The following is a 27677-nucleotide window of genomic DNA, read 5'->3' as shown; positions in this document are numbered from 1 at the left end:
CCTACCCCTCCTCCCTCTGTGCCACGGGACTTGGGCGTTATGCTTGACGTAGCTCTGGATCTGGCCTCCCACCCACGTGAAGGTCCAGCCCACGCTGCCGGGCGGTTGGCCACGCTTCGGGAGGCCGTACACACGTCCAGCAGCTGCGTCCTGTGCTCCATCCCGGTCCAGGCCTCCGCCTCCGGGTCTCCGGGTGGAGAGAGGGCGCTGAGGGACGAGGGCCGCTGGCCACAGTCTGCGCGTGCCCCTCCCGAGGCCTGGGAGCAGCTGGGGCTGGGGGCTCCGCTCTCTCCCACCCTCGGGGAGCTCAGGGCTGGAAGCGCGGGGAGCTGACGTGAGGCTGGTGGAAGGCGTGGGCGCTGTACACCACCTCGGGGGGCGAGGGCGTGCCGGGGGCCAGCACTGAGCACAGGGGCTCGTGGCTGCTCAGCACCGACGTGAAGTACTTCACCTCCTCCGTGAGCTGTTTGATCTCCTTCCGCAGCGCTGCGTTCTGTTTCTCCAGGTCTTCACTCTCCTGCGAGCGGAAAGGATGGACGTTGCAGATTAATGTCAGCGCTCTGCAAGATTGCGGGGGCGGGGCGGGGGGGCGTTGTGAAGCGGGGGTCTGCGTTAGATTTTCACTAGCACAGCCATGGAGAAGGGCATCGGTGACTTTTTCTGCACATGCGAGTGTGCACGTGTGCATATATATTTGTATGTGTCCTCTGTGTGTGGATGGGTGCATCTATAGCACACGTATATGCATAGCTTTTAGCTTGAACCATATGAAATTGCTGCTCTTTGTCTGTTTTGACCTATAAGAATGGCAGTTTCATATGGTCCCAACTAAGATGTGTGTGTGAAGGCATGAGTGAATTTGCATGTGTGCTCCTTTGTGTGCAGATGTACATGCATAGATCTCTGTGAGTGTGTACGAGGGTTGAGAACCGCAAGTATATGTCAAGGGAAACCGGCTGGGAGGCCAGAGCCCAGCAAAATGGAAAAGAGTTTGTGAGACCGTCTTAAACTAATTTCACTCTTTTCTTCTCTATGTTATACGGTGTCTTCTCCTAACATTACCAGCGTTTGCATTTAGTCTTACAAATGGAGTCCATGGTTAATTGTCTACTTCACCCAGTTTCTAGAATGTTTAGGGTCTTTCTAAATAGTAAAGGGTCAAACTCCAACACAGTGTTCGATTCCACGCCATTCTGCTCTTCCAGCAGCTTGTTCTGTAGTACTCTGGGTGTGTCCCAAGCACCTGTGCTTCCTTTTTTCCAGAAACACCTTTCCCCTGTTGCTTAGGGGAACCATCAGATGCACACTAATCAGAAAAACTCAGGGTAAAGAGCGCTGATTACTGATCACATCATTAATTAATCAACAATGACACCCTGGTAATTAGCATTTACTGGAAAACGATCCCACCTTCAGAAAACCCAGGGGAATTGCATTTCCAATGTGATTTTAAGGTTCACATTCCTTGACTCAAATAGACCTTCTGGGCTAATCATTGGTACCCACAGAGGAAGGAAAAATGGCACTGGAGATGCAAATAAATTACATTTCAGTTCAAAAAGCGACCTAATATTTGGAATCCAGGTCTTATTTTTCTAGTTCTGTTTCACTTAGGTTAGTATTTTCCAAACTTGCTGTATCATTAGAATTAATCTGAGGGCCTGATAAAAATATAGTTCCAGGGCCTCCCTGGTGGCGCAGTGGTTGAGAGTCCGCCTGCCGATGCAGGGGATACGGGTTCGTGTCCCGGTCCGGGAGGATCCCATATGCCGCGGAGCGGCTGGGCCCGTGAGCCATGGCCGCTGAGCCTGCGCATCCGGAGCCTGTGCTCTGCAACGGGAGAGGCCACAACAGTGAGAGGCCTGCATACCGCAAAAAAAAAAAAAAAAAAAAAAATATATATATAGTTCCAGGCCCTTCCTCAAATCTAGAGATTTGAACTCAGTGGGTTTGGGATTTTCTGTGAATTCTGGGAATCTGAAGTTTTAACAAGTGCCCCAGATTATTCTGATGATCAGCCAAGTTTGAAAACAATAGGTATTAATGTTAAATATGGTAATAAATTTATTTTGATTATTCAAGCACTTATTAAGTGCCTGGCCTAGAGTATGAACTCAAGTGTTTGTTGATTGGCTGCCTGATGACATCAACGGCTGGACCAGAAGTTGACTCAGAATTACAGTGGGCAGTGAGCAGATGTGAGATAACTTGACATTTAAAATTTGCCTTAGGTAATCCATCAGGAGCATGAGCTACAGGTTAATGAGAGCTAGTTACACTGCCAGTTGCCCTAACCCATGCACCTGGGGGTTCTTTTTAAGTGGTAGAGGAGAATGTGGCCTTATCCATCAAGCCAGATTCCATCCGTTTGTACAGAACAAGTGTGAGCGTGCTCAGCCTCAGCCTGGCATTTCCTGTATGTGGCACTGAGCTAGAAAACGTGCCTAGGTCGGTACAGAGAAAACCCCCATCTCTAAAATGGGGTGGGGGAGTTGGGATACCAACAGCCATGATGGTAGGGTCAGGGGCACGGGCTACCGCTTCTGCGGGGTGTGACCGGCTCATTCATCTTACCATTTGGTCGTTTCCGGGCACATCCCCGAGAGAGGGCATCCCCTCTTTACCAAAAGGTAAGATAAAGCAACACATGAGACTGGGGGGTGTTGGTAAGACGGGAACTGGGGGCCGGGAGTCCTGGCCCCTTCCTCTAGCCCTTTTCCTCACCCCCTCGGAGAGTTTCCACTGGTGACAACATTTACTGTAAGTTCTGTGCTCCAAAGAGCCTGGGCAAACCCCGAGGCAGAAGGGAGGGGTGGGGTAGGCGGGCCGCAGGGACCAATCGCTCTGACCTTCTCTCCGCCTCGAGGCCGGCCCAGCTTGCCGGAAGCGACAGTAAGCTCTCCCTCCCTCAGCGAGCCCTGCTGAATTCTGGCTTTTTCTCCTCCCCCGCCCCCCTGGGAGATCCCAGAGCTCTAGGAGAGCGTTCATAACCACCGCCACCGCCTCTAAGTAGAAAACAACCAACTGTGACAAGAAACTTGTCTTTACCTTGGAAAGCAAGACTGCTTCCCGCCAGGGCCCCAGAGAAAGCAGTACTGCCAGCCCAGGGGACCTGCCGCCAGCCAGACACTTAGCAGAGGACGAGTTTGACTTCGCTTGCAGAAGGAAGTGGCTGATCTGGGGTTTTCATCCCTCCACATCCCCACCTGCCACTGCTGGGTCCACTCTGACCCTCCCTGGGGCCGTCATGCTGTGGAAGGCGCTCTCACACAGGGACAGATGGCAAAGGTGGCCATGGGAGCAGCTCTTGACCCAGAGGTACCATGATCACACCCCTCTAATTTCCCCTTAAATTCCCAGTGGGGGCTGGAAACCAAGAACTCAAGGGGAAAAGGAAAGGAATGTTTAGAAAGTAAATTTTGGCTTCTAACATGCATGGCTTCTCCTATGATGGGGGAGGGGTGAGCCTGCCCTTGGGCTTCCAAGTGACCTGCTTTTTGCTTTTCGGAATTCATTTAGGCACTTCAGGCTCCTCACAGTAACCCTCTGAGGTGGCTATGCAAGGCCAGCTGCTATTATCCCTACTTTACAGATGAGGCCAACTGAGACCCTGGGACAAACCTATTGCACATACCCCCCAAAATTATTACAGGCTGGTGGCGGCGGCTGCTAGGACAAAGGGCTATAGATTCACCTCAAGACACTTATTTTCTCAGAGGGCCAGAAACTTTGAGTGATTGATCCAAAGCCCCATAACCATGTAGGTGCAGAGCAGGGCTGGGCTCAGGGCTTCCCCATCCTCAGCCCTGTGCTCCTTTTAGCACACCCATGGCTTCTCCTGAGAGACTTCATGACTCAGGGTCTCTGGAGGTCACTGAGATCAGCAGCCTTCCAAGAGAAAACGGGGTCTTGCTTTGGGTGATCCTTAAACACAGTACAAGAATCCTGAGTCGGTTACACTCTTCCAATCACAGAGCTGATCATCGCCTCCTGACCTGAGTTGGGAGGGAATCTCCTGTCCAGCTACTCTGTGAGAGGGTTGACTCGGGGCCAGACCTTCCCCAGATGCACAGTGAGGTCCGAAATACATGACAATGGTGGGCTCCATCAGTTAACTGTGGACAGGGGTCCTGGTCCTGGTCCTGGCTGGGTGACCCTCGGTGACTCCCTTTCCCACTCTGAGCCCCAGTTGCCTCACTTTAAAACAGGAAGACTGGACCCACACAGTGATTCTCAGCCTTGGTCACACGCTGGGATCAGTGGGATCCCTGGAAAGTTTTAACAATATTGATGCCTGATTCTGATTTAATCTGTCTGGGTTCACCTGGGCATTGGGTTGTTAAGGCCTCCCCAGGGGATTCTAATGTGCAGTGAATGTTGAAAACCACAGGATTAGAAGATCTCCAAGCCCTCTGCAACTCAAATATTTCAGATTTTAAATTGACTACCTGTGTATATTAGCCAACCGGAGCCTCTAACAGTTGGGAAGGGGTAGGTGTGTTGGGAGCAGAGGCACATAGACTCAATTTATATGAGAAAGATTAGTAGAAACCAAAATTTTAAAAGAATAATCCAGTTTGATTTAATAATAACTAACATTTATTGGGTGCTACCATGTGCCCAATTACATAATTACAATTATCATTTTATTTAATCTTTGCAACAATCCTATGTGGTAGATAATATTATTAGCCACATTTTACAGAAGAGGAAAACCTAAGGTACAGAGAAGTTAAGTAACTTGTTCAAGGTCACACAGCTTGTCAGTTGCAGCACCAGTGCTTGAACTGAGACAGTCTGGCTTCAGGGTCTGTGCCTACCATCCTCTCTTGCCTTTGAAGTCTGTTTAAATCTTATGATATCTGGTAATTACCTCCTGTGAGGCCTCAGCCTGGTTGACTTTCCAATTTCATCTTCCCTCTTTTCCCGCCTCGCGCAAATTGAGTTGCTAATGTTCACAACTCACACTCACCTGTGAGGTTACTTGATGCCACCCCTACCAGGAACCACAAGCAGCTTGGGGGTGGCTAAGGAGGAGGCTTCTGGGGGTGTGGGAACATTCTGGGAAATTCCCTAGTGGAGGGGCCAAGTAGCAGGTCACTGCAGAGTGCTTGAATGATGGGGAATCCCCAGGTGGGTTCCTTACCCACAGGGAAGCCAGTTGGGACCAAGGCTGAGGACAGGCTCTGACCCAAGGCTCTGGCAGGGACTCTCCAGGCCTTCTGAGCAGGGCTTGGTCCTCCTTCCTGCCAGTTCTGGTTTGTGCCTCGACCTTCTCCTTGAATTTTCTAATCACACTTTCCAGAAGGGTGAAAATAGTCCCTGTGTGTTTCCTCCTCAACAGAACACGCAGTAATTTATTGGTAAGGTGACCTTTTAGCTCCCACCCACACTTCAATGTGAGAGTAGTGTGTCAAGCTCATGTCCCTCACACCCAGTTATTTGTTCAGTCTCCAGCAGTTTCCAACCCCTGTCCCCCATGCAGACATAGGGTGGAGCCCAGCTTTCCTGGAGGAGTCTGTGAACTGAGAGGTAGGGCACATCACAAGCCATAGTGGGATCTATGCCTACCTTTCCCCTGAATCCTGGGGAAATTAACTCCAACTCCTGTTCCTCACCGGATGAGAAGAGAAGAGGAAGCACTAAACCACAGGTCTTTGCACTGAATAATTCTGGAGAAATCTTCACTTTCATACCTTAAAGCTGAAGCTCCAGGGCCGTCAGCACCTCATCATCCACTGATGTTTAGCCACATCAGCCATGCCCCTCAGGCCCCTGCCTGGGTTCCTGTCTCCTGTTCTTTGGCTTTCAGCACTATGATTTCATTGACCTCGTGTGTGAGAAACACTATAGGTTGGCTCACTCAATATCTGTTCCAAACTCCTTCCCCCTGCTTTCCTCTAGAGTGGCTGGGAAAAGAATTCCTCAATTACCCAGCTTCCCCTGCAGGTAGGTATGACCGTGTGACAGAGTCTGACCAATAAGACATAAGCAGAAATGGGGGGGATAGGGGGTAGGAAGGGAGGGGACAGGCTTCACTCCTCAGGGAAAAAGGCAGAGCTTCACCAGACAAAGGCTACCCTCCCTGGACACGGATTGATGCCTGGAGCTTCAGCAGCCATTTTGCAGCCTTGAGGATGCACATACTGAGGATGTACACATCTCTGCACATCCACATGCTGAGGATGGCTGTGCAGAGAGAAAGAAGGAGCTTGGTTCTTTGACGACATCCTTGCACCATCCCTGGACTGTCTACTTCTGAACTTCTTAGTATATGAGAAAAATATAAAATACAAATAGTGACTTGTTGATGCCTCTGTTTGATAGTTTTTCTATAACTCATAGCAGAATGCAATCCTGACTGATACCTCAAGTTAGAAAGGTTATCACTAGCAAGTCCAATTTTGAAAAACAAACAACTAATAATTGCCATCAACATCAAGGTTTGAATTGTTTGTTCTGTTTTAAGCTGCCGGGCCTCTGAGACAGAGTGTCTGGGTATATACCCACAAAATTGCCCCAAATTCACTCCACACATTCTACCACATGCACCTGACAGGCTTCAAATGTCACTGCTCCCTGATTCTCAACCCTGGCTGCACACTGCAGTTGCCTGAAGAGCTTTAAAAAATCTTAATTCCTGGGGCTTCCCTGGTGGCACAGTGGTTGAGAGTCCGTCTGCCGATGCAGGGGACATGGGTTCATGCCCCGGTCCGGGAAGATCCTGCATGCCGCCGAGCGGCTAGGCCCGTGAGCCATGGCCGCTGAGCCTGCACGTCCGGAGCCTGTGTTCCGCAACAGGAGAGGCCACAACAGTGAGAGGCCCGCGTACCGCAAAAAAAAAAAAAAAAAAAAACCTTAATTCCTGGATTTCACCCCTGACAGGTTCCAATTTAATTGTTCCAGACTGGGTCTCAGGCATCAAGATTAAAAAATACTTCCCAGATGAGCTTAATGAGCAACTAGCTTGAGAATTATGTTCATAGTGGATTCCTCTTTAAAATAATATAACAATATAAATATATACAATGTTTGATTTTGTTAAATTTATTATATGTTATATATTTATATATTTTTTATTTTATTAAATAATTTTATTGTATAAGATAGTATGAATAATAAAAGTATAATATAAAGAACTTTAAAGAAGGAGGAGGACATTTCTAAGTCAAAAATTTTTTCTAAAAGTGAATGGGGGCTTCCCTGGTGGTGCAGTGGTTGAGAGTCCGCCTGCCGATGCAGGGGACACGGGTTCGTGCCCTGGTCCGGGAAGATCCCACATGCCGTGGAGCAGCTGGGCCCGTGAGCCATGGCCGCTGGGCCTGGGCGTCCGGAGCCTGTGCTCTGCAACGGGAGAGGCCACAACAGTGGGAGGCCCACGTACCACAAAAATAAATAAAATAAATAAAAGTAAATGACTGTTCAAGGCAAAGAATCATATTTGGTGAAAATTTCAAGTAGTAAATGACTGTTCAAGGCAAAGAATCATATTTGGTGAAAATTTCAAGTAGCCCAGGATAGTTCATTCTTATGGAAAGGTGAGAGGTAGGGCACTTATTGGAATCTCATTAATGATAACTTTATCAAGTTAGTTGTCCTTTAGATTGTTGAGCTCCATGAGGACGGGAGCTATCCTTGTCTTCACTGTTTTGTCCTCAGTGAATGGGACTGTGCCTGGCACATAGTAGGTGTTCAGTAAAATCATGTTGCTTGACTGCCAACTTGGAGTCTATAATAATTTACCAAAATATGAGACCTGCATTTGAAGGGTCTGCTGTTTGTGATGTCCATGAAATTTCCCAGGGAGTGCTTAACCAAGCGTTTAAGTACTTTTATAGCTCCTACTTTTGACTCTAGGATAGTTACAAGTGAGTGCAAGATATTCATTTTCTTAAAAAAGGCCCAGTCAAACCCCTGCTTTCGTTCCCCAAACTGAAGCTATGGAGTGGGGACAGCAGAATCACACCACTGTGAGAACCCTGCATACAGTTTCCCTGGCTTGAACTTGACCTGTCCGAACCATATCAAGCAAAGGAGACTTGACCAGCGGTGGTGAAAAGCCCAGCCAGTGAAACAGTTAGTGTTCTTTTTTTTTTTTTTGGCATGTGGGGTCTTAGTTCCCCGACCGGGGATCGAACCTGTGTGCCCCCTGCAGTGGAAGCACAGAGCGTTAACCACTGGAGAGCCAGGGAAGTCCTTTTGTGTTCTTAAAGTTCATATAAACAACTGGAAAGTAGGGCATATGTTTTCATATATGATAATACATCTGATATCTTCACCTGATTGATTTATAGGAAAATGCCAGCCTCTCTGCATTAAGCAAACAAATAAAGTCTTCTCTCCAATGCAAAACAGACAAAAAATGCACTATTGCTTTGTTTTTACATTTGCTCTCTCATTAACTCTCAAACAGCCCAGTGAGGTGTAATTGCTTCCCATTTTGTAGATCAGAATTTAGCTTCAGATATATCTGCCCCCACTCTGTCCCCACTGAATTTGAATTCATTCTGTTGACCCTCCCCCCACCCCCCACCCCCAGTCTGGTTCCTGCTCCCTGCAGCACAGTGGCCTTTGTTCCTGAGTTCCTCCTCACGCTCTCACAGTCCCAGGCCCCACAAGGCATCTTTCTGACCCTGACAGGCCCCTCACAGTTTGGCCTGAAGTCTCTGCAAGAGAACATCCTTTCCCCAGATCTTCCCAGGCTCCTTCTCTTGACTCGTATTTGATCTCAAATGTCAGGGCCTCAGAAAGACCTTCCTTGATCACTGTCCCCATCCCTGTCTCTAAGTCACTGTCAATATCGCACTATTTGGTTTTCTTCAAAGCCCTCTTCCCTTTGTGTGATTAGTGAAATAATAAATAATGATTGGTCAGTCGATTTTTCCAGTCTGACTTCTGGTTGAACGTAAGGTCCCTGAAATCAGGGACTTAGTCTGTCTTGTCCCAGCTGAATTCTCAGCGCCCAGAAAAAATGCCCGTAGGAGGCATTTCACATATACTTGTACAGCAGAATGAATCATTTCTGCTGACGTGAGCTCTAATACTAGGAATATGGCCTTTGCTTTTGTTATTTTCTGGACCTCCCCAAACTCTTAGCAATAAGGCATAGTCTGGTGCCAGCTGAGTACCTGGAAAATATGTTAGTTACAGGGTTATCTAGTGCAGGAAGTTGCATTTTGGTACCAGGAACCTAGCCCCCTCTGCTTGGCTCTGAAATTTATTACTACTCTTGAATTTTCCTAAGAGCTTTAGGTCACCCTCCTTGGTTCCCCTAAATCTAGCGTGACCAGATGTTTACTGGGACAGTCCCAGGTCATGGCTATCGTCCTAGTGTAATTTTTACTAGTGCCTCTTTTCACTCAAAAGTGTTCCTATTTGGATGATAAATTATAAGATCTCCTACCAAAGCCTGCCCCCCAAATTCTAACTCAATGATACCCTCTCTATTCTCATCCTCGATTTCTACCAGAATTCACTCAGCGCTCTATTTGATCTTTTTTAATGTTTTTAAATAAAAAATATACAGTATAACTAAAGATATTTTTTAAAAAGTATACCCAACCATGATCCCAGTCCTCTAAACGTGACTCTTTTCATTTGTATATGTTGCTATGTTGTCCTTTTTAACGAACATGGATACTTATTTTTATAAAATCTCAGAGTACATATACAATTTGTATTTTCCTTTTTGTCATAATTTTGTCATACTTAAAAAATCACCATAATTATTCTTTTAATGGTGACATCAACAAATAGATGATCCACAATTTACTTAACATGGCTTTCTAACGCTGGACATTTTGGTTGCTATTATAAATAATGCTGCAGTGAACATCTTCCAGTTCATGTAAGTATTGCTGTAAAAGGGTTATGTAATATATACAATGTCATCGGCAGTTAATGTATATATTAATTTTACTACAACTTCGCTGGGATTTAGGTGTTGTAATTTTAAATAATTTATTTTGCCAACTAACTTTTTGAAGGTTTCTTAATTTCATTTTAATGTTACAAGTTATCAATTACCAAGAAGTAAGATTTCTGCATGTCTATTCCCTACTACAGCATTCTCAACCAAGGACAATTTTGCCCTCCAAGGGAACATTTGGGAAGATTTAGAAATATTTTTGATTTTCACAACTAGAGGAGTGAGGTCGTGCTACTGGCATCTAGTGGGTAGATTTTACATTTTACAGTGTAGGGGGCCAACCCCCTCCCACACACACAACAAAGAGTTGTCCAACTCAGAGTGTCAATATTGCTGAGGTTGAGAACTCCATAGTGTATATTGTTTGCACAATTGGAATAGAAAATTGGGTTATTTTCATTTTGGTAGGAAAAAATGTTACGTAAGCTTTCTGTTCATAGCCTTTGCCCACTTATCTATTGGAGTCTTGATGTTTTTCTTAAAAAGAATGTTCTTTCTATAGTACAAATATTAAATCAAGGGGACTTCCCTGGCAGTCCAGTGGTTAAGACTTTGACTTCCAGTGAGAGGGGGAGCAGGTTCAATCCCTGGTCGGGGAGCTAAGATCCCACATGCCTCACGGCCAAAAAGCCAAAACATAAACAGAAGCAATACTGTAACAAATTCAATAAAGACTTTAAAAATGGTCCACATCAAAAAAAAATCTTTAAAAAAGAAAATATTAAACCTGAATTTATTTAATTTGACACAAATATTTCCCCCAATATGTCATTGTCCTTTTGATTTTGGATTACAACTTTAAGACTTTTTTAAAATAAAGGAACATTTAAACTTAGTCCCTCTCAGCCTGGGACTCTCTGCCTTTTTCGTCTCTTGCTGTGTGCTTGGGTTTTGTTGCTGAAGAGTGCCTAGGCCGTTTACATGTCCTAGTTAATGGCCTACTTCTTGGCTCATCTTTTGCAAAAGGACATTTGAGGGCAACACCATCTGCCGAGCAAAGTCCCGTTCAGCAAAGTGGCACAAAAACAAAAGCAAGAGGTGGGAAGGCAAGAGGTTTGGGTTCTTGGGTGTCCTTAAGGAAGACATCAGTGTCCTCACTGGTAACACAGCAGGGTGACCTAGAGTATCTCTGAGTTTCCTTTTAATTCTGTGATTCCATCAAGAATGGGGTATGACTATAGTTTTCTTTATTCCCTCCACAAGCTACCATGTGGACCCATGGCAGGATCCTCTACAGATACCCCACAATCTGAAGGGGACTTTGTCCTGTGGAATCAATATATGGAACCTCTTAGGACTCAGAGGGCCAGACCTAGTCCTACAGAGGAGACTAAGGAAAACCCCAGAGCAGCTTGGGGTTTAGAGAGACTCCCTCATCCTTTCCAAGAGAAAGTAGTCTGGTAGCTGCTGAGAACAGCTTCATGAAGACTTCAGCTGAATGGGTGCCATCAATTTCTGACCTGGGACATGTAATCCCATTTAGACAGAAATTCCTTATAATGCCAAGACTGGTGAGAAGCTGGCCTCCTTTCAAACATGCCTCCCGACCATAACCAAATGGACCCATTGTCAGTAGGACAAGCAGTTAGGGCTGGTGAATTCCTTAGTGTGTTTTTCCTTCCCAAATGAGAATAGTCTAATTTTTTATTCTGATTTTTAAAATGGTATACATTCATCATAATAAAAAGAATTACAGAAAAGTACCAGGAGTAAGGTAAGCTATTCAAAATTCAACCACTCAGAAATAACCATTATTATCATTTTGGAGAATATTCTTCCAGACATCTCTTTATGCATGCAAACATGCCCCCCAAACCACAAATTTTACATCAATGGGATTATACTCTGCATACTCTTTGTCACTTGCTTTTTCTCTCAGTGCTATGTAATTGACATATTTCTGTGTTGATAAATACAGATCCACTTAGTCATTTTTATTGCCAGCATAAAATTCTAGTATATGAATGTGTCGTAATATACTTAATCTCCAGTAGTTGGGTATATGTCCAGTTTTATAGTATTGATAAAGTGTTTACTGTTCACAAATAATGATGAATTGAGCATCTTTGTGCATCATTGTTTCTTCAAATTCCTGTAAGTGGAATTGCTGCACCAAAGAGCAAGATGTTAATAGTTATTGTTACACAGCTTTATTTAAAAATGGTCTCAATGGCTATATCAATCTATTGCTTAGAGACATCATTAATTTCTCGACTAGGCCTAATGATGGAGGAGGAAAAGTGTCAACTTTGGAGGATGTTGCTTAAAGAACAAGAGAAAAAAATTCAGGAAGAGATTCAAGGAGGATCAGTTAGGGAAGATGAATACATCTTCATGCGAGTCCAAAGGAAGAGGCTGTGTTGCCTAGTGGTTAGGAAGATGGGCTCTTCAGTAGACAGACCTGGTTACAAGATGTATGGCCTCAGACAAGTTACTTAACCTAATACGATTAATATGTTGTTGGGTTTTTGTTTGTGGTACGCAGGCCTCTCACTGCTGTGGCCTCTCCCGTTGTGGAGCACAGGCTCCAGACGTGCAGGCTCAGCAGCCATGGCTCATGGGCCCAGCCGCTCCACGGCATGTGGGATCTTCCTGGACCGGGGCACGAACCCGTGTCCCCTGCATCGGTAGGCAGACTCTCAGCCACTGCGCCACAGGGAAGCCCCAATTAATATGTTTTTAATAAAAAGAAGTTCATAGCAATAGAGGCCCAAGAGCAATGGCTCTTTTCCACAGAAAGTTCACTGACTTTACACTGAACTTGTTTAGGGTGGAACTAGCTAAAACATACTTTCTAGCTTTTTGTTTTGTTTTATCTTATTTTATTTTACCTGTGATTTCTCTATGCCAATAAATCTTATGGCATGGTCTCCCAGAGAGAGAAAAAAAACTGATGTAATGAAAAAGGACCATGAACAGGCTTCTCTCCCAGGCCTTCCCAGAAAACCAAGAACAACAGTGTCTCCTTCTAAGGAGGCCCAGGAAGTTAACATCTTTGCTGAACTTCGTTTCCTCCATTACTCAGCTTTCCTCCAATTGTAAATACCTTATTTCTCACAGCATCAGCTTAATTTCAGGCATAATTTACACTCATGATGTTTGTTATATATGGCATTAAAGATCTACCCTGGAACCTGTAAATCTTTTTCTTTTTTTAAACTAATGTGAGACTCCTTCAGGAGCCAGCCCCAGGCAAGCGCCTGTCCTACCCCCATCTAAGTACCTGAAGTTCCAGCTCCAGATCTGGCCCTGTTACTGTATTTTTCTTCCAGTTCCATCCTCAAGGCCAGATCTGACTTGTCAACATCACAGCTCTGGGCTAATATTACTGTCTGCCCCCCACCCCCTCTACTTTTAGCCTTTTCATGAACAAAGCTTCTCAACTGATCTCAACTCTCTTTCCCGCTAACCTGGGACACAGACTCAAAATCCTTCCTGCTCCAAGGCACCAGAGATATCTTACAATTACCAGAATAACCACACAAATGAAACTGATCTGTCATCTCTTACTAGAGCTGGAGACCTTAGGATTACTCATTACAAATCCCAGCTGACGGTTGTCCCAAAGGACTGAGATATTTATGTAGGATGTTCAAGGGATAAAATGTCACAATGGAAGACTATTCAATGTTTGAAATCAAATTAGAAAAGAAATCATCCTAATGCATATGTAATAATGATCGATACTGGGAATTTAAATATCTACATTATAAAAATAAAAGCACATAATAAAAACATCCAAGCTATATAAAAAGGTAAAAAAAAATGCAAAGTATCTCTCTCCTGCTTTAGACCTTTTGTCCTACTTTTCAGAAATACATATTGTTAGCAATTTGGGGGGGAAACCTATTTGAAATTTTTAAAGTTTATACACATAGGCACATATCTTTTTCTTTTTATTAAAAATATGCATGGGAGAAAACTATATACCATACTCATACTTTTTCACTTAAGAGTATAGATAATCTTTTCAGATTATCACATCTGGATATAACTCGTTATTTTAATACCTTTGTGGTATCCACTGAATGAACAAACGATAGATTATTTGAGTCCCTTACTGATGAATATTTAGCTTGTTTCCAGTCTTTGCTATGACAAACAATGCAGCAATGATTATCTTTACACGTACATAATTGTGCAATCTGTGGGTATGTTTCTAAACAGACACCTGGGTATAAAATTGCCAAGTTACAGTGTACGTGCACTTGTAATTTGGATGGACATGGTCAAATTGCCCTCTAATGGAACTGTATCCACTTAGACTTCTAGTAGTGTGTGGTGGTACCTGCTTATCCATCACCTTGGCAACATGGTGTATTAGCAACATTTTTTGTCTTTGCCAGTCTGGCAGGGGATCTGACTGTTGCTTTGTCATTTCCCTAACTAAGTAAGGTCTAGCACATTTTCCATATTTACTTGCCATTTATTTCTCTCTTTCTGTAAATTGCCCATTCCTAATTATCACTCATTTTTTCTTTTGGGTTGTTGATTGCTTTCATATTCATAAGAGCTCTCATATATTAAGCAAATATGCCCTTTTTTGGTCATTTGTGTTGCAGGTATTTTTCCCAGTCTTCACTTGTCTTTGATTTTGCATATTAGGTACTTTGAGCTGTATAGACACTTTCACTTTTTATGTATAAAGGTAATGTATATCAATCTTTCCCTTTATGGCTTCAGGGTTTTGCATTTTATCCAGAAAAGACTTCATTCCAAGATAAATATTTTTAATGCTAATTTTTTCAAATTTCTTTAATCTTTTCCCACATTTAATCTATGTGTGTGTTGTATAAGAAATGAAGACTCTACCTTTGTTTTTTTTTTTTTTCAAATGACTAGCCAGTTGTCCCTATTTATTTAGTCCCTACACTATTTATTGAATAATTCATCTTTCTCTCTCTGGTTTGAAATGCCATCCTAGACATTTTGCATCTGTACTTGTGTCTTAGGAACTGACATATGTATTGGGGTCTTAAATTTGAGCTTGCTTGGGGGTCTATTTCTGTGTTCTATTCTGTCCAATGTTTTGTCTTTTCCACACTGCTTTGAAATCTATATTTGTAATTCACTTTAATATCTTATTCAGCTAATCATCTCTAATTACACTCCTTCTTTAGAATTTTCCTGGAAACTTTCATATGGTTATTTTTCTCCAGGTACTTAGAATAGCTAATTTCGTTTTCCTCCAATACCCAGAAAATCCTAGTTTATTAAGATCATATTAAATTATTTCAATTTCTAAATTAACTTAAGGAAAATTGCTATCTTTACATAAGGTATATCTTTCCATTTATTTGAGTGTTTTTTTAATCACTTAGAATAATTTTGAAGTTTAAAAAATTAAACTCTACATATTTTTTGTTAAATTTACTCCTTCCTTCCATTTGCTGTTCTTGGTTATAAACAGAATCTTTCTTCCTATTAAATTTTCTAATCTAATTTGCCTAGGAAAAGTTATTACTTTTTGTGTTAACTTTGAAAGCTGACTGGATTCCTATTATTTTTCTTAGTTTTTCAGCTGATTATCTTGGATACACTTATTAGCTACTAATATCTTTTGAAAGTGAACAGGTCAAGATATGACCTTCTCCTTTTAATCAATGCCTTTACTATGCCTAATGGACTCTATAGTTGACTGCGGGAGAAAAGGAACTGAGTGTGATGAGTGCTGTTTGAGACACCAACCAAAAGAGAATTAAAACAGAATGTGGGAGAATTCCTGGTGGTCCAGTGGTTAGGACTCCTCACTTCCACTACAGGGGTCATGGGTTCGATCCCTGGTCCAGGAACTAAGATCCTGCACGCCACGAGGTGCGGACAAAAAAGACAAAAACAAAGCAAAAAACCCCCACGGAATGTGGACTTTGTTGATAATTACAAATATGAAAAGAAGCACCTGATTCGGTTTATGTGCGGGATAGTCAAGGCCAGAGATGTTACAACATTGGCATGAGGTTAAACACATTGCTGAAAGCAGCAACTTCCCTACTCTGCTATTTCAAAAGCAATCAATATACAGTGTTTTGGTGTAAACCACTTATAGGATAGATACTGAAAATGTTAAATAATAGGTATCCCACACTCTCACTAGAGAAACAGAATAATTCTTTTGGTATTTTAAGAGAGATAACAGTGACAAAGTTGAAACCAAGAAATCAATGTTTACCCCAGCATCTATGAGGCAAGCACACTAATACAAACTTGGTACTGTACGCTCAGTAATTTCTAAACCCTGGTCTTTAACGTCTTATAGATGAGTCCTATGGCTATGTCTGAGGGCCAGAGAATGGTTCCAGAGCCTCAGCACGTGGAGATAAGCACAGAAAGGAGTGAAGGGCAAACCAAGCACCCAACCTTAAGAATGCTGGTGGTAAAGTAGAAGGTTTTCTACCTGAATCACAAACATAATTAAGAGGATAATGGATGCAGAAGATGGGTGATTATTGTCTGAGAGGAAATGAACATTTCAGATCACAGCCAAACCCTCTGTTTGATGGTGGCATATTTACCTGTTGCTGCCAAAAGCTTCTACCCAAAGTCAAGAAACGTAAGTCGCATTGGTTGCAACCCTCAGGCTTGCTGTGTAAACTCTGAGGTGTCCTACTCACTGGGCAAAAAGTGAAGATGAGTGCCGGGGTGCTCAAAAGAAAGGAGTGGGGAGGAGTTTGTGTCCAGGTGTGGGAAAGATGCGAACATTCTAGAGACTGAGGCTGGGGGTTTGAGTGTGGACGCGGTGACTACGTGACTGGGGGCTCCAGGGACCCCCAACCCCCCAGAGATTATCCCAATAGAGCCATGACTAGTATAATCAGATGGGCTAAATCTTCTGGTTCTAACTCTTGTCTTGCAAAGAGAGACAGATTAGTTAGTGTTGAAAACCTTGCCACGGCAAAGAAACATACATGTCACCCTCACTGATACGTCCCCAAGAGGTTGAAGGAAGACCAGGGGGTTGAATTTCCGGGGAGACAGTGGCGCAGCTCGAGATAAGGAAGACTCTTCTGCTCCTGTTAGGAGGCAGGGGGTTCTCTATTACTAGAAGTGACCAATACACTGGAGACCATTTCCGGAGGGTGTTGTAGAGACTCTCAAGCATCAAACGTGTGTCTGAACTTTCCAGCCTTTAAGAAATCTTTCAGCCCTGAGATCCTGTGATTTATATATAAGTATAAATTCATATACATAAAATCTTAGTTGTGATTATCTTGTTTCTTCTAATAATAACTATTATTAATATTACTCTTATGATCCTCAAAATTTTTGAATATTTATGATATGTCAGTGACTGACGCTTGACCTCTTTATATGCACTATCTCTATGAGGTAGGTAGTTACTGTCCCATTTTCCTAATAAGAAAACTGAGTCTAAGGGAGGTTAAGAACATCTCTAAGGTCTAAGGTGGGTCGTACGGATAACAAATGGCAGAGCTGGGATTCAAACCATGTCCTTATGACTGCGGCACTGCTGAGCTATACTTAGTTTCCAGGGTTTTTTTTTTTAACATTACAAACTTATAAAGCTTATAGCATATTTCCAGTCTTGGGACATTGTCTACTTCTACGAAAAGGTAGGTTTCATCCTTACTAATTTCTATTTATTTGTTCATTTGCTTGCTCCAAAGAATATTGAATTAGAATCAGACTGTGATGCAGACAAGTGAGTGATCATAGATTTTCAAGCTCAAAATAGTAAACTGGAGTGTTGTGAGCCCCTAAGCCATAATGAAATCATGGAGAACATATAAGAAGCAGGGCCACCACCAACTTAACATTTAGACTACTGATCACAGTTATCAAAGAGAAGAACAGACTTGGTGTTCATTCATTCTTTCTTTCAGTTCAACAAATATTCATGAACATAAAACTACATTAGTATGCAATAGAAGACATGTTGAATACATTTCAAATGAAACACGAGCATCCAATCAGGGATCTTGGTGCAGCCTGCTCTCTGCTTCCTTACAAAGCTAAAAGCAGCATCTTTTTACCTAAAACTACATCTTACTTTTTCTTGATAGGAATAAAACAACTATTCTTTAACTGGCCAATTACCAGGCTAATCTTTCAAATAACCATAAGCATACTCATTTTTGGTGTCAATTGCCCTTTTTACCATTGGAATGAATTACTGAGATGCCAGAAGTTTGGGAATGGCTCAGGACGAGGGATGAGAAGGCAGACTTGTCAGAGGAAGGGCTGAAGGGACTGAAGAGGAAGGAGCCAGTGAAATAAGAGCTGGTCGAACAGGGAGCAAATTGAGGGGCAGAGGGAAGAGAGAAGAGGTGGTAAGGTGTGGGAGATGAGGAGGGAGCTCTGCTTTATGAAGCACACAGCCAGAATTTAGAAGCACTCACCAGGACCTTGGACTGCTGGGAGAAATGCAGTTCAGATCACCCAAGGCCCCTGCTCAAGCCAGGGATCAGGGCTTCCCTAGAAAGTGTGAGACTGGAGGCAACTCACCCAGGATGGTGACCATCCCAGATACGTGCACATGAAACTGTATCTTTCGCAGACCCCTTGGGATATCATCAAAATAGAAATTTCGAAATCAAACCTTAATAATGTTCATAAAAGAGGTATGGGGTCCGCCCTGTGGACCTCCTTGTCCCAAATGCAGACCTCAGGGTGGCTGCCCAACTGGCCTCACGGGGGATGGGACTATATGTGTTCCTAGCACTGTGGGGCAATGGGCTCCTGTACACCTTCTACATTCCTCCCAAAGGCAGTCCTGCCTTCTGCTCTCTGGGTTCATGAGGGATGGAGCTGTCTCAGGCTACCCCATCTCTGAGCAGGTAGATCTGCCTTCCACCAGCCTCTGGGCTGCCCACACTCAGCTCCTTTACTCCTCGTGCCCTCTTGGCGCTCATTTCTCCTTCAGCCTCCTGGCCGATCCCCTGTTATGGAATCTTCTCAATGCATTCACAGGGGAGCCTCCCCTCCCCACCTCACCTGCATCCCTCCACCAACTCCCCCACATACACATCCCCACGCAGGCAGACTCAAAGCTATGGTCCAGGAGTCCACAGGCGGTGGGGAGCAACACCTATGGCTCAAGAGGGTGAAGAAAGCTCTGAACACTCACCAGATGGAGGGTGTCAGCTTTCTGTGTCTGCCTCTGCCGGCTCTTCTGGGCAGCAATGCGATTTTTCTCCCTTCTCTGAACTTTTCTCACATCATCAGATGAGTCCTGGGAAGCAGAGATGATGAGAATGAAGGGAGTCTAACCTCTCTTCTGAGTGGAGGCAGGCTCTCATGGTGTTTGATATCCGGCTATCCACCCTTCCATTTCTTCACCTTTACTTGCCCGTCCACCCCCCTGTTCACCAAAAGGCTGAAACCCAAAGGGAACTTTTCTCCACACTCTGTTACACTCTCTTAGGTCTCTATAACTTTGGCCAAAAGATACAGGAAGAGGGCAAAAGAGCTTGAGAACTCAATAGGGCTGTATTTGGAAGAAGATGGTTAAGGCGATGAAGTGTATTTTATCACCTCTCCTCTTCAGGTCTGCTCCACCCTCACCCTCTCACTTTTGGCCTAGAACCTTCTTGCTATTTTTTTTCCCCAAAACTCTGTTAAGTACCTACTATGTGCTAGCTTCTGTGCAAGTGCTTTTTCTCAGAGGTGCTCTTGTTGAATTCCCCAATTCTGTGAAGTTGATACGATTATTTCCATCTCATATGTGGGGGAAACTGAGGCTCAAAGAGCTTGCCCAAGAGCTCACAGTAATCTGAGAGTTACCTCTTCCAATGCTAAGTCTGATGCCTTTCCAAGCCACCCCCACCCCTGCCACCACTACCTTCCTGGTTTGTACCCCTTGTGTCTTCTGCTGTCCCCTAGGCTGAGGTCCCCATCCCAGATCTGCCTCTTCTTTCTCTTCATTCCCTTCATGATGCTCAGTGACCTTGATATCCCCCATGGCCCTGAGCACAATGCCTAGTACAAACTGGAGACCAAGAACTGTTTTAATGGTGGAGATTTCCTGGCCGTGGCAGATAGTGGGTGGGTGCTTAGGAGGACACAGGGAACTCTGGGTGTTCTCTAAGTGCGCCCCACAGATGGGCATGTGCTCTACTTGGGCAGAGAGGTTAGCTCCGGCTTTCCCCCAGATGCTGCAGGGTAGGTGGAGGAGTCTGAGTGAAACCCTTCTGTACCTTCTGCCCTGTCCCCTCGCACGTCCCCACAGGCTAGAGGGACACAGTTCCTCGGGCAAGACTCTGCCCACCAATGTGCCCAATACTTCCAGGCCATTGCAGTCAGAGGGCATTTGGTTAGATAGGAAGGAAGTGCTCTTTCTCTAAGGGGGATGGGAAACGCGGTTACCATGAAAGCCATGAGTAATTTCCTTCCTAAGAAGAGTACAAACTTCCAGGCAGTCTGAACCCCTCTGATACCATCTTGAGCAGAGGACTGGATTGTGTGTCCTCTAGAGGTCTCCACTAGGACTCCTTCCTACATGCTGCTCCCCTGTTAGATATTGATGACAGAAGCTGTAGTATATGTTTACATACTGTTATTTGGGCTGCAGCATTTTGAAAGCCCTCTTGGATATCCATGTTAACGAAAGAATGCAGTTTTTAAACCACAAAGTTGGACAAGGAATTGTCCTCCACCGATGTATTAGATGAGAAGGAAGAGGGCTTCCTATCGAGAGGGCTGTCGAGGGATGTGGTGAGGAGAAAGCCCCAGGAGCTGCAAGGCAGCCAGGGTGCCCCCGTTTTTGTTTTCTTGTTTTGGGCAACCCTCAAGCTGAAAACTTTTGAGGTGGAAGTCACCATCTAGACTCCCAGTGCTCCCAGAATCTCCACCTTCATCTCTCTGGTTTCCCCAGAGCTGAGCTGAGCTACTAAGGAATGTCTCCAGGTCCCCAGAACCATCTCCTGATTCATTTCCTTCCTCCCCCAGCCCTCTCTCCGCCACCGGTGCTAGCAACAGTAGCCATGCCCAGGAGGTGTGATAGATCCTCTGAGCTGGCACGGGGTCCTGCTCCTTCCAACTTGCTCTTCCGCCCCCTTTTACTTTACCCCCATCCCTTTCCTCTCCTGTCCTGTGGGCTGTCTCCTGGGCAACCATCTAGCATTCAGGGTGTGCGTGCCCGTAGCCCGCGTTAAGACTCCTCCTCTCATTTTGCTGCTTTGGAGAGAGGTGGACTCTTTCCTCTAAGAGACCAGAGGTCTTTGGTGCTCACCCTCCTCTTGGCTTCCTCGAAAGCTTCATGGGGTGGGACCCCAGGTGAGGTGGAGGCGATGCGCACCACCGGGGGATGAGGAGGGCATAATTTGGCAGGATGGGTGGAAGGATGAGGGTCTCCGCCAAGATGCACAGCTTCCCTGCAGATCCTGTGTCTTTAGTCTAACTCCTGCCACCAGCCATCTCCTGGCCTCTCAGCTCCCGGGGCAGGCCCAGGCAGCCCGGCCCTCTCCCCGCCCTTCCCCGGAGAATCAGAAGGCAGGAGGAGGGGAAGGCAGGACCCTACCTGTTTGCTGGGGGGCGGAGAGCGGCTGAAGCTGGAGTCGCTGCTGTCGGAGCTGTGAGGCATGGCTGCAGTCTTCCGGGCTCTCCACGCAGCCCCTCGCGCCTCTGGGTTCTCCTGGCCCCAGCCGGCCTCCCTGCCTGACTGCTCCCGGGCCACCAGCCCACCCCCCCTCCGCAGGGCCCTCCTCTGCCCGCCTTGCAGCCACCTCTGACCCCGGCGTCCTCCTCACTCTGGGGTGCAGAGGTTCTGCTCCCCGCAGGGACATGTCGCTTGCTTTGGGGCTTGCGCCCTCTCTCTCTCTCTTGTGGTTTCTGGTAACTCGCGCTGGAAGTCACATGGGCGGAAATTTAAACAAGTTAGAAGTTAACTTGAGAGAAAATACATATCTGGGAAAAGACCCACAGAATTATGTGAAAGAAAGAAAAAAAAATACACAAAACCCCAGATACCTTTTGACAGTTTGAAAGACAGAACAGCTCTCTTCAATTGATGAAGATAAAAGAGAAAAACAGCCCAGGGAGGGAAAAACCCCAGCCAGAATTAGCAGGTCTGTCTTCTGTCAACATGGGCAGAAAGGAGAGGACAGCAAGGAAAGAGTTTCCATTGTCACCCGACTTGATTTTTAAACCAAAATAAAGCAGCGGGGCTGGGATTTCTTTCTGGTTTTCACCTGAAAGCAGCTGCCGGTCCTGTCTTTCGGGAGGCCTTCCCCTTTCCCCTTGTAGCCCGGCCTGCCTTGGGGTGGGCTAGGGGCGAAGGGGCCCAAGGGCACGGTCCTTTCCTGACTATCAGACAGAAGAGACTGTGGTAGGTCTGAAAGCCACAGGGGCCGGTCTGGAATTGATGCTCTAAACGTTTACTCATCACCTGTGCCTGTTGGCAGGTGCTGTCTTTAGAGAAAAGATGCCTCCTCTATTGAAGGTCTTTCAGGGGGTCAGGATTGACCTGGAATCTTAATGATTCAAGAAGGTCACAAGATCAGATCCCAGAATGGAGAAACAGTTACACACACACACACACACACACACACACAGTGAAATGAGCACTGTACTTGGAGTCAAAACAACCAGGAATTCTGCCTCTACCACTTAGTTTGTCTGTGGCCTTGGGTAGCTCACTTGAACTCTATACCCCTCATTATCTTCATCTGTAAATGGAGAATGATAGAACCTGCCCTGCCTACCCCTCAGGGCTGTTTCAAGAAGCAAATAAGAGTGTGGATTAGAAGGCTCCCAGCAGACTATAAAATATGCCATGAAGTCAGCTGTTACTTGTAGTGTTACTTGTCTTGCCATGAGCACGTTGTAATAGGTCTCAGTAAGCAATCCCACACACACCTGGGCATTCTGGCTTTTAAAAACTGTCTTGCCTTATTCCCAGCATGGCTCAAAGCTAAATACTTGCCTTGCTTAGTCCTAATTGGCAGGAAGTCTGGCCCCTGAAGGATGTTGTGTCCACTGGCTGAATTTCTGCCCTAAGACAATACTGTCCTAGAGGTAAGTTGAGCAAAGCAAAATTCCTTACCCCGCGGAAATTATATCTGAGTGGCGGAAGCAGACCGTAAACAAAGAAGTTAATATCTAATACAGCAGATGGTGACAAGTGCTATGGAGGAAAATAAAGCAGGTGAGGGGTAGGGAATTCTGTGGGTCAGTGGGTTGCTACTTCTACAGGGTGGTTAGGAAGGTCTTCCTGAAAGGGGGATATATGAGCAGAGCCCTGAAGGAAAGGAGGGAGTCAATGGTATGGGTATATAGGGGAAGGACATTCCAGCAAAGACCTGAGGTGGGAGTGTGTTTGGTTGTTAGAAGAACAGCAGGGAGGCCAGCGTAGCTGGAGTGAGAAGCAGTTCATGGCGGGAGATGAAGTCAGAGAGGTACCAGGAGTTTACTTCGGGTCTTGGAGGCCACTGTAAGGAGTTTGGCTTTTGTTCTCAAAGAAGTGGGGAGCTACCTAGAGGACCTGCCCCCCCATTTCCACGCTGTGATTCTCTACCTCAGCCACTGTCTGTTCCCTTCGCGGCACTTACAAAACTTGGTAACTACTTACTTTGTTTCCCCTGGCTTCCCTCATTAGAATGTTAGCTCCATTTGTGAATTTCACTCAACAAATGTTTATTGAGCACCTACCTTGTGGGAGGTTCTAACTACGGAGGATACAGTTAGTATTTTGACTGTTTCTCTGAATGAGATGATGATGAATCAGTTAGTTTTGCTGCCTGACAAACCACAAAAAAAAGAAAAAAAAAATCTCAGTGGCTTAAAACAACAGCCATTTAGTTAGCTTGAGTTGGCGGGTCATCTGGAAGATTCCTCTGGTAGCAACTGTGCTAGGCCGATCTCCAGCAGGGCTGCATCATGTGTCCTCAGAGAGCTGGTAAATTGGCTGATCATTGGCTGGTCTAGGATGGCCTTCCCGAGGAGAGTTCTGTTCCATGTGGTTTCTCCTCCCCCAACATGCTTACCCGGGCTCATTAACATAGCCCTTCAGGATTCCAAGAGAAATAGTGGAAGCATTTAAAGCCTCCTGAGGCTCAGATTTCCCACCACGGTCCTTCTGCCACGTTCTACTGGACAAAGACAGTCACAAGGCCAGCCCAGGCACCCTGGGTTGAGAAAGAGACTTAACCTCTTGATGGGAGGAATTTAAAGAATTGTGGCCGTGTCTGTGGTCTCCCACAGGAGAGAAGCCATTGGAGGTTTTAGAGCAGAGTGATGAGCTCTAACTCAGGTTTTAACAGGATCTCTCTGGACACAGTTGAGATTTACTGTAGAGGAGCAAATGGAAGTAGGGAGACCAGTTAGGATTACAACATTGGATTATCTTAAGAATCCAAGTTAAAAATATTGGTGGCAGTGACCATTGAGGTGATGATGAAGGTGGTGAGAAGTGGGCCATATAATAACTGATGACCGTGACTCTCTTGTTTACAGTTATATACCCAGTGCCTGGTAGATACCTAATAAATAGTTGTTAATGGAATCAATATCTGAATGAATTCCCAGAGAACTTTGCTCATAACTTATGGCTCTTATCTACCTTGTCCTATAACTTTTCTCACCCTTAGTGTACTGAAAGTTCTGTAAAGATAAAAACCTTCATGTTTGTGTTTCATTCGATTTAATTTAACATTTATTAATCCCTATTATGTAGCAGAAATTGTAAGTCTGATAAGACAAAGACTCTGCCCTCATGGAAAGAAGTCAAATAACCAAAAAGGCTATCAGAAGTGTTATATAATGTTCAGGTGAAGGTCTTAACTCTGAACTTTCTACCATTCAACAGTAAATACTTGTTGAATGAATAATTGCTTGATTCAGTGGTTCCAAATCAACACACTGCTTTAATATTTAACGGAGACTAATGAGAAGAGAAATGAAAGATTAGCTCTTATGTAGAAAGATGGTCTCTTCAATAGTACTGATTATAAATTATTTTTAAATATTTAAGATTAAAGAATAATAAACTCTTGCATATCCACCATTAAGCTTAATAAATAAATTATGAATAGAACTGAAGGCCCCTGTATATCCTTCCTTAATCCCATTCCCTCTCCACCAAGGTAACCGTTAATCAGAATGTCATTTTTTTTTTTTTTTTTTTTCTTTTTGTGGTATGCGGGCCTCTCACTGTTGTGGCCTCTCCCGTTGCGGAGCACAGGCTCCGGACGCGCAGGCCCAGCGGCCACGGCTCACAGGCCCAGCCGCTCCGCGGCATATGGGATCCTCCCAGACCGGGGCACGAACCCGTATCCCCTGCATCGGCAGGCGGACTCTCAACCACTGCGCCACCAGGGAGGCCCAGAATGTCATTTTTATCATTCTTATGCATTTCTCTATACTTGAACCATAACTGTATGTATACCTAAGCAATACATAGTGCTGTTGTGCATGATTTTTAACTTTTTACATTGTCAATATTTTTACATTTAATTTCTATTTTTTATTACACAGTATCTGAATGGTCACAGCAAGGCTTGGAATACAGGCATTCTCACTGAGGTTATTCTGGAGAACACCACAAAGCCTCCAAGTAACTGTTGTAAAACAACCAGCATCAGCTCAGTTAGCAGAGCCTAAGGATAATGCTAAGGCAGCATTTGCTAGACACTTAAATCCCTTATGCTAACAACTAACACCTATCACGACAATTGTTGGCTCATGCATGGCCCTGGTACAAATTAGAAAACAGTGCCACCTCTTGGTAGGCAATCGCAGGCCAAAGGGCATGGACTGGTGAGCCCCTATTTGACTTCTAAGGTCAGGGCTCTTGAACAGTGAACAATTTGTACAACTGTACCCAGCACCCTTGCTGTGTATCACTTACTATGTGTCAGGCACATAAAATGACTCATTTAATTCTCACAACCGTCACAGGAGGTAAGTACAGTTGACCTTTGAACAACTCAGGGGTTAGGGGTGCTGACCACCCCCATTGTCAAAAATCCACATATAACTTTTGACTCCTCCAAACCTTTAACTACTAATAGCTTACTGTTGACTGGAAACCTTACCAATAACATAAACGGTCGATTAACGCCTATTTTGTATGTAATATGTATTGTATACTGTATTCTTAAAGTAAGCTAGAAGAAAGAAGATGTTATTAAGAAAATCAAAAGGAAGAGAAAATATGTTTATAGTACTATATTTCATTTATCGATACTGTAAGTTTACATCATCTGTTTATAAGATGAATTGTCTGTCAATACCTACATCAATATTGTCTTATATGATACAAAAGACTGTAGATGTTATACATATTACTAACACTAGACATCAAAAATGAAAAGACAATGTGAGGGGACTTCCCTGGTGGTTCAGTGGTTAAGAATCCTCCTTCTGGACTTCCCTTCCCTGGTGGCGCAGTGGTTAAGAATCTGCCTGCCAATGCAGGGGACACAGCTTGAGCCCTGGTCCAGGAAGATCCCACATGCCGTGGAGCAGCTAAGCCCGTGCGCCACAACTACTGAGCCTGCGCTCTAGAGCCCACGAGCCACAACTACTGAGCCCACGTGCCACAACTACGGAAGCCTGCACGCCTAGAGCCCGTGCTCTGCCACAAGAGAAGCCACCGCAGTGAGACGCCCGCACACCGCAACGAAGAGGAGCCCCTGCTCGCCGCCTGCGCGCAGCAACAAAGACCCCCAAAGCAGCCAAAAATAAAAATAAATAAATTAATTAATTTTAAAAAATCCTCCTTCCAATGCAGGGGATGCGGGTTCGATCCCTGGTCGGGGAACTAAGATCCCATGTGCCATGGGGCAGCTAAGCCCATGTGCCACAACTACTGAGCCCGCACGCTCTGGATCCCACGTGCCACAACTAGAGAGAAGCCCACAAGCCACAATGAAGAGCCCGCTCACCACAACAAAAGATCCTGCATGCCACAACTAACACCGATGCAGCCAAATAAATAAATAAAAATATTTTTTTAAAAGACAATGTGAAAAAGAAGAAATTCATATTTATTTACAGGTATAATTATTCATGCATGGGTAACAAAGAAGCAGCAGTATGATTGCTTTATGGTAGCCTAGCCTATATGCTAATGAATGAATTGGTAGAAAATTTTTAAGGCATACAGTATTACAGTCATATTTATAATACAGTTTGGGAAACATTCTTACATTTTTTTACCTGTGATAGGCTGACAGGCAGTTTCTCCAATTACATGAGAGAGAGGCACACTGTAAGGCAGTGTAATTCTTTGAAAGCAAATAACTTTTGAGTGGTGGGATCACAGAGGTGGGAGAGGGGGTGGTCCTGAGGGAGGGGAGGGGATAAGTGGGGGGAAGGGAACTCTGGGAATTTAGGGCAGCAGCCATTTGCCAGTATGTATTTCAGTGTCTAAATAACTAGTATCATAATGCAAGTGCCTATTAGATCAGCCTTGTTTAAAATTAGCAGGATACATTGTAGGCAAATGGGCTTCTTAAGGTAATTGAAAATAGATTTTTTTTAAGTGCCACAAACTTGCTATGTTCACACCAGTCTAGTTCTCCTGGTCCTTTGCTCTCCCCAGTGGCAGCACAAATATAGACTTCAGTCCAACCCCTACTGAATCAGCTCATTTCCAAGACCCGGGTTTTACGAAAGCAGAGATGCTCTGACCAAACTGTTAAGAAAATGGGTTGAAACTGAGAAACCTAGCAAAGGAGAAACTTCCTGAGTGTCTGTGGCATGTCCCCTGGCGTGGGGGGTTGGGGGGGCTGACTACAGAACTAGGTACTTTTCCTTTAGGACAGTGATTTCAGGAGTCAGGCTTCCCTCC

At 44.7% G+C, this 27677-nt stretch overlaps 1 protein-coding gene across 1 annotated transcript; it reads right to left on the bottom strand.

Annotated features, from left to right (window-relative positions):
* Positions 1 to 21841, bottom strand: BATF (basic leucine zipper ATF-like transcription factor). The gene is made up of 3 exons (XM_081228423.1): positions 21405 to 21841; positions 19014 to 19118; positions 1 to 517 (listed from the first exon to the last, which is right to left on the bottom strand). Exons 1-3 carry the CDS (start codon positions 21465 to 21467, stop codon positions 308 to 310), a joined length of 378 nt encoding a protein of 125 aa, XP_081084549.1. The 5' UTR covers positions 21468 to 21841; the 3' UTR covers positions 1 to 307.
* Between the last annotated feature and the right edge of the window lie 5836 nt (positions 21842 to 27677).

The sequence above is a fragment of the Mesoplodon bidens genome, assembly GCF_964165515.1.
Source record: "Mesoplodon bidens genome assembly, chromosome: 3".
Classification (NCBI taxonomy): Eukaryota; Metazoa; Chordata; class Mammalia; order Artiodactyla; family Ziphiidae; genus Mesoplodon; species Mesoplodon bidens.
Note: the sequence above shows the minus strand (reverse complement) of the source record. Positions and strands in the feature narration are given on the sequence as shown.

What these genes read in the sequence shown, in the direction of transcription:
- BATF (XM_081228423.1), bottom strand. Translation starts at nt 21,467, where the DNA reads ATGCCTCACAGCTCCGACAGCAGCGACTCCAGCTTCAGCCGCTCTCCG. An exon ending in CTCCGCCCCCCAGCAAACAG is followed by an intron (nt 19,119 to 21,404) that starts GTAGGGTCCTGC and finishes TCTGCTTCCCAG; the next exon opens with GACTCATCTGATGATGTGAG. An exon ending in AAGCTGACACCCTCCATCTG is followed by an intron (nt 518 to 19,013) that starts GTGAGTGTTCAG and finishes TTCCGCTCGCAG; the next exon opens with GAGAGTGAAGACCTGGAGAA.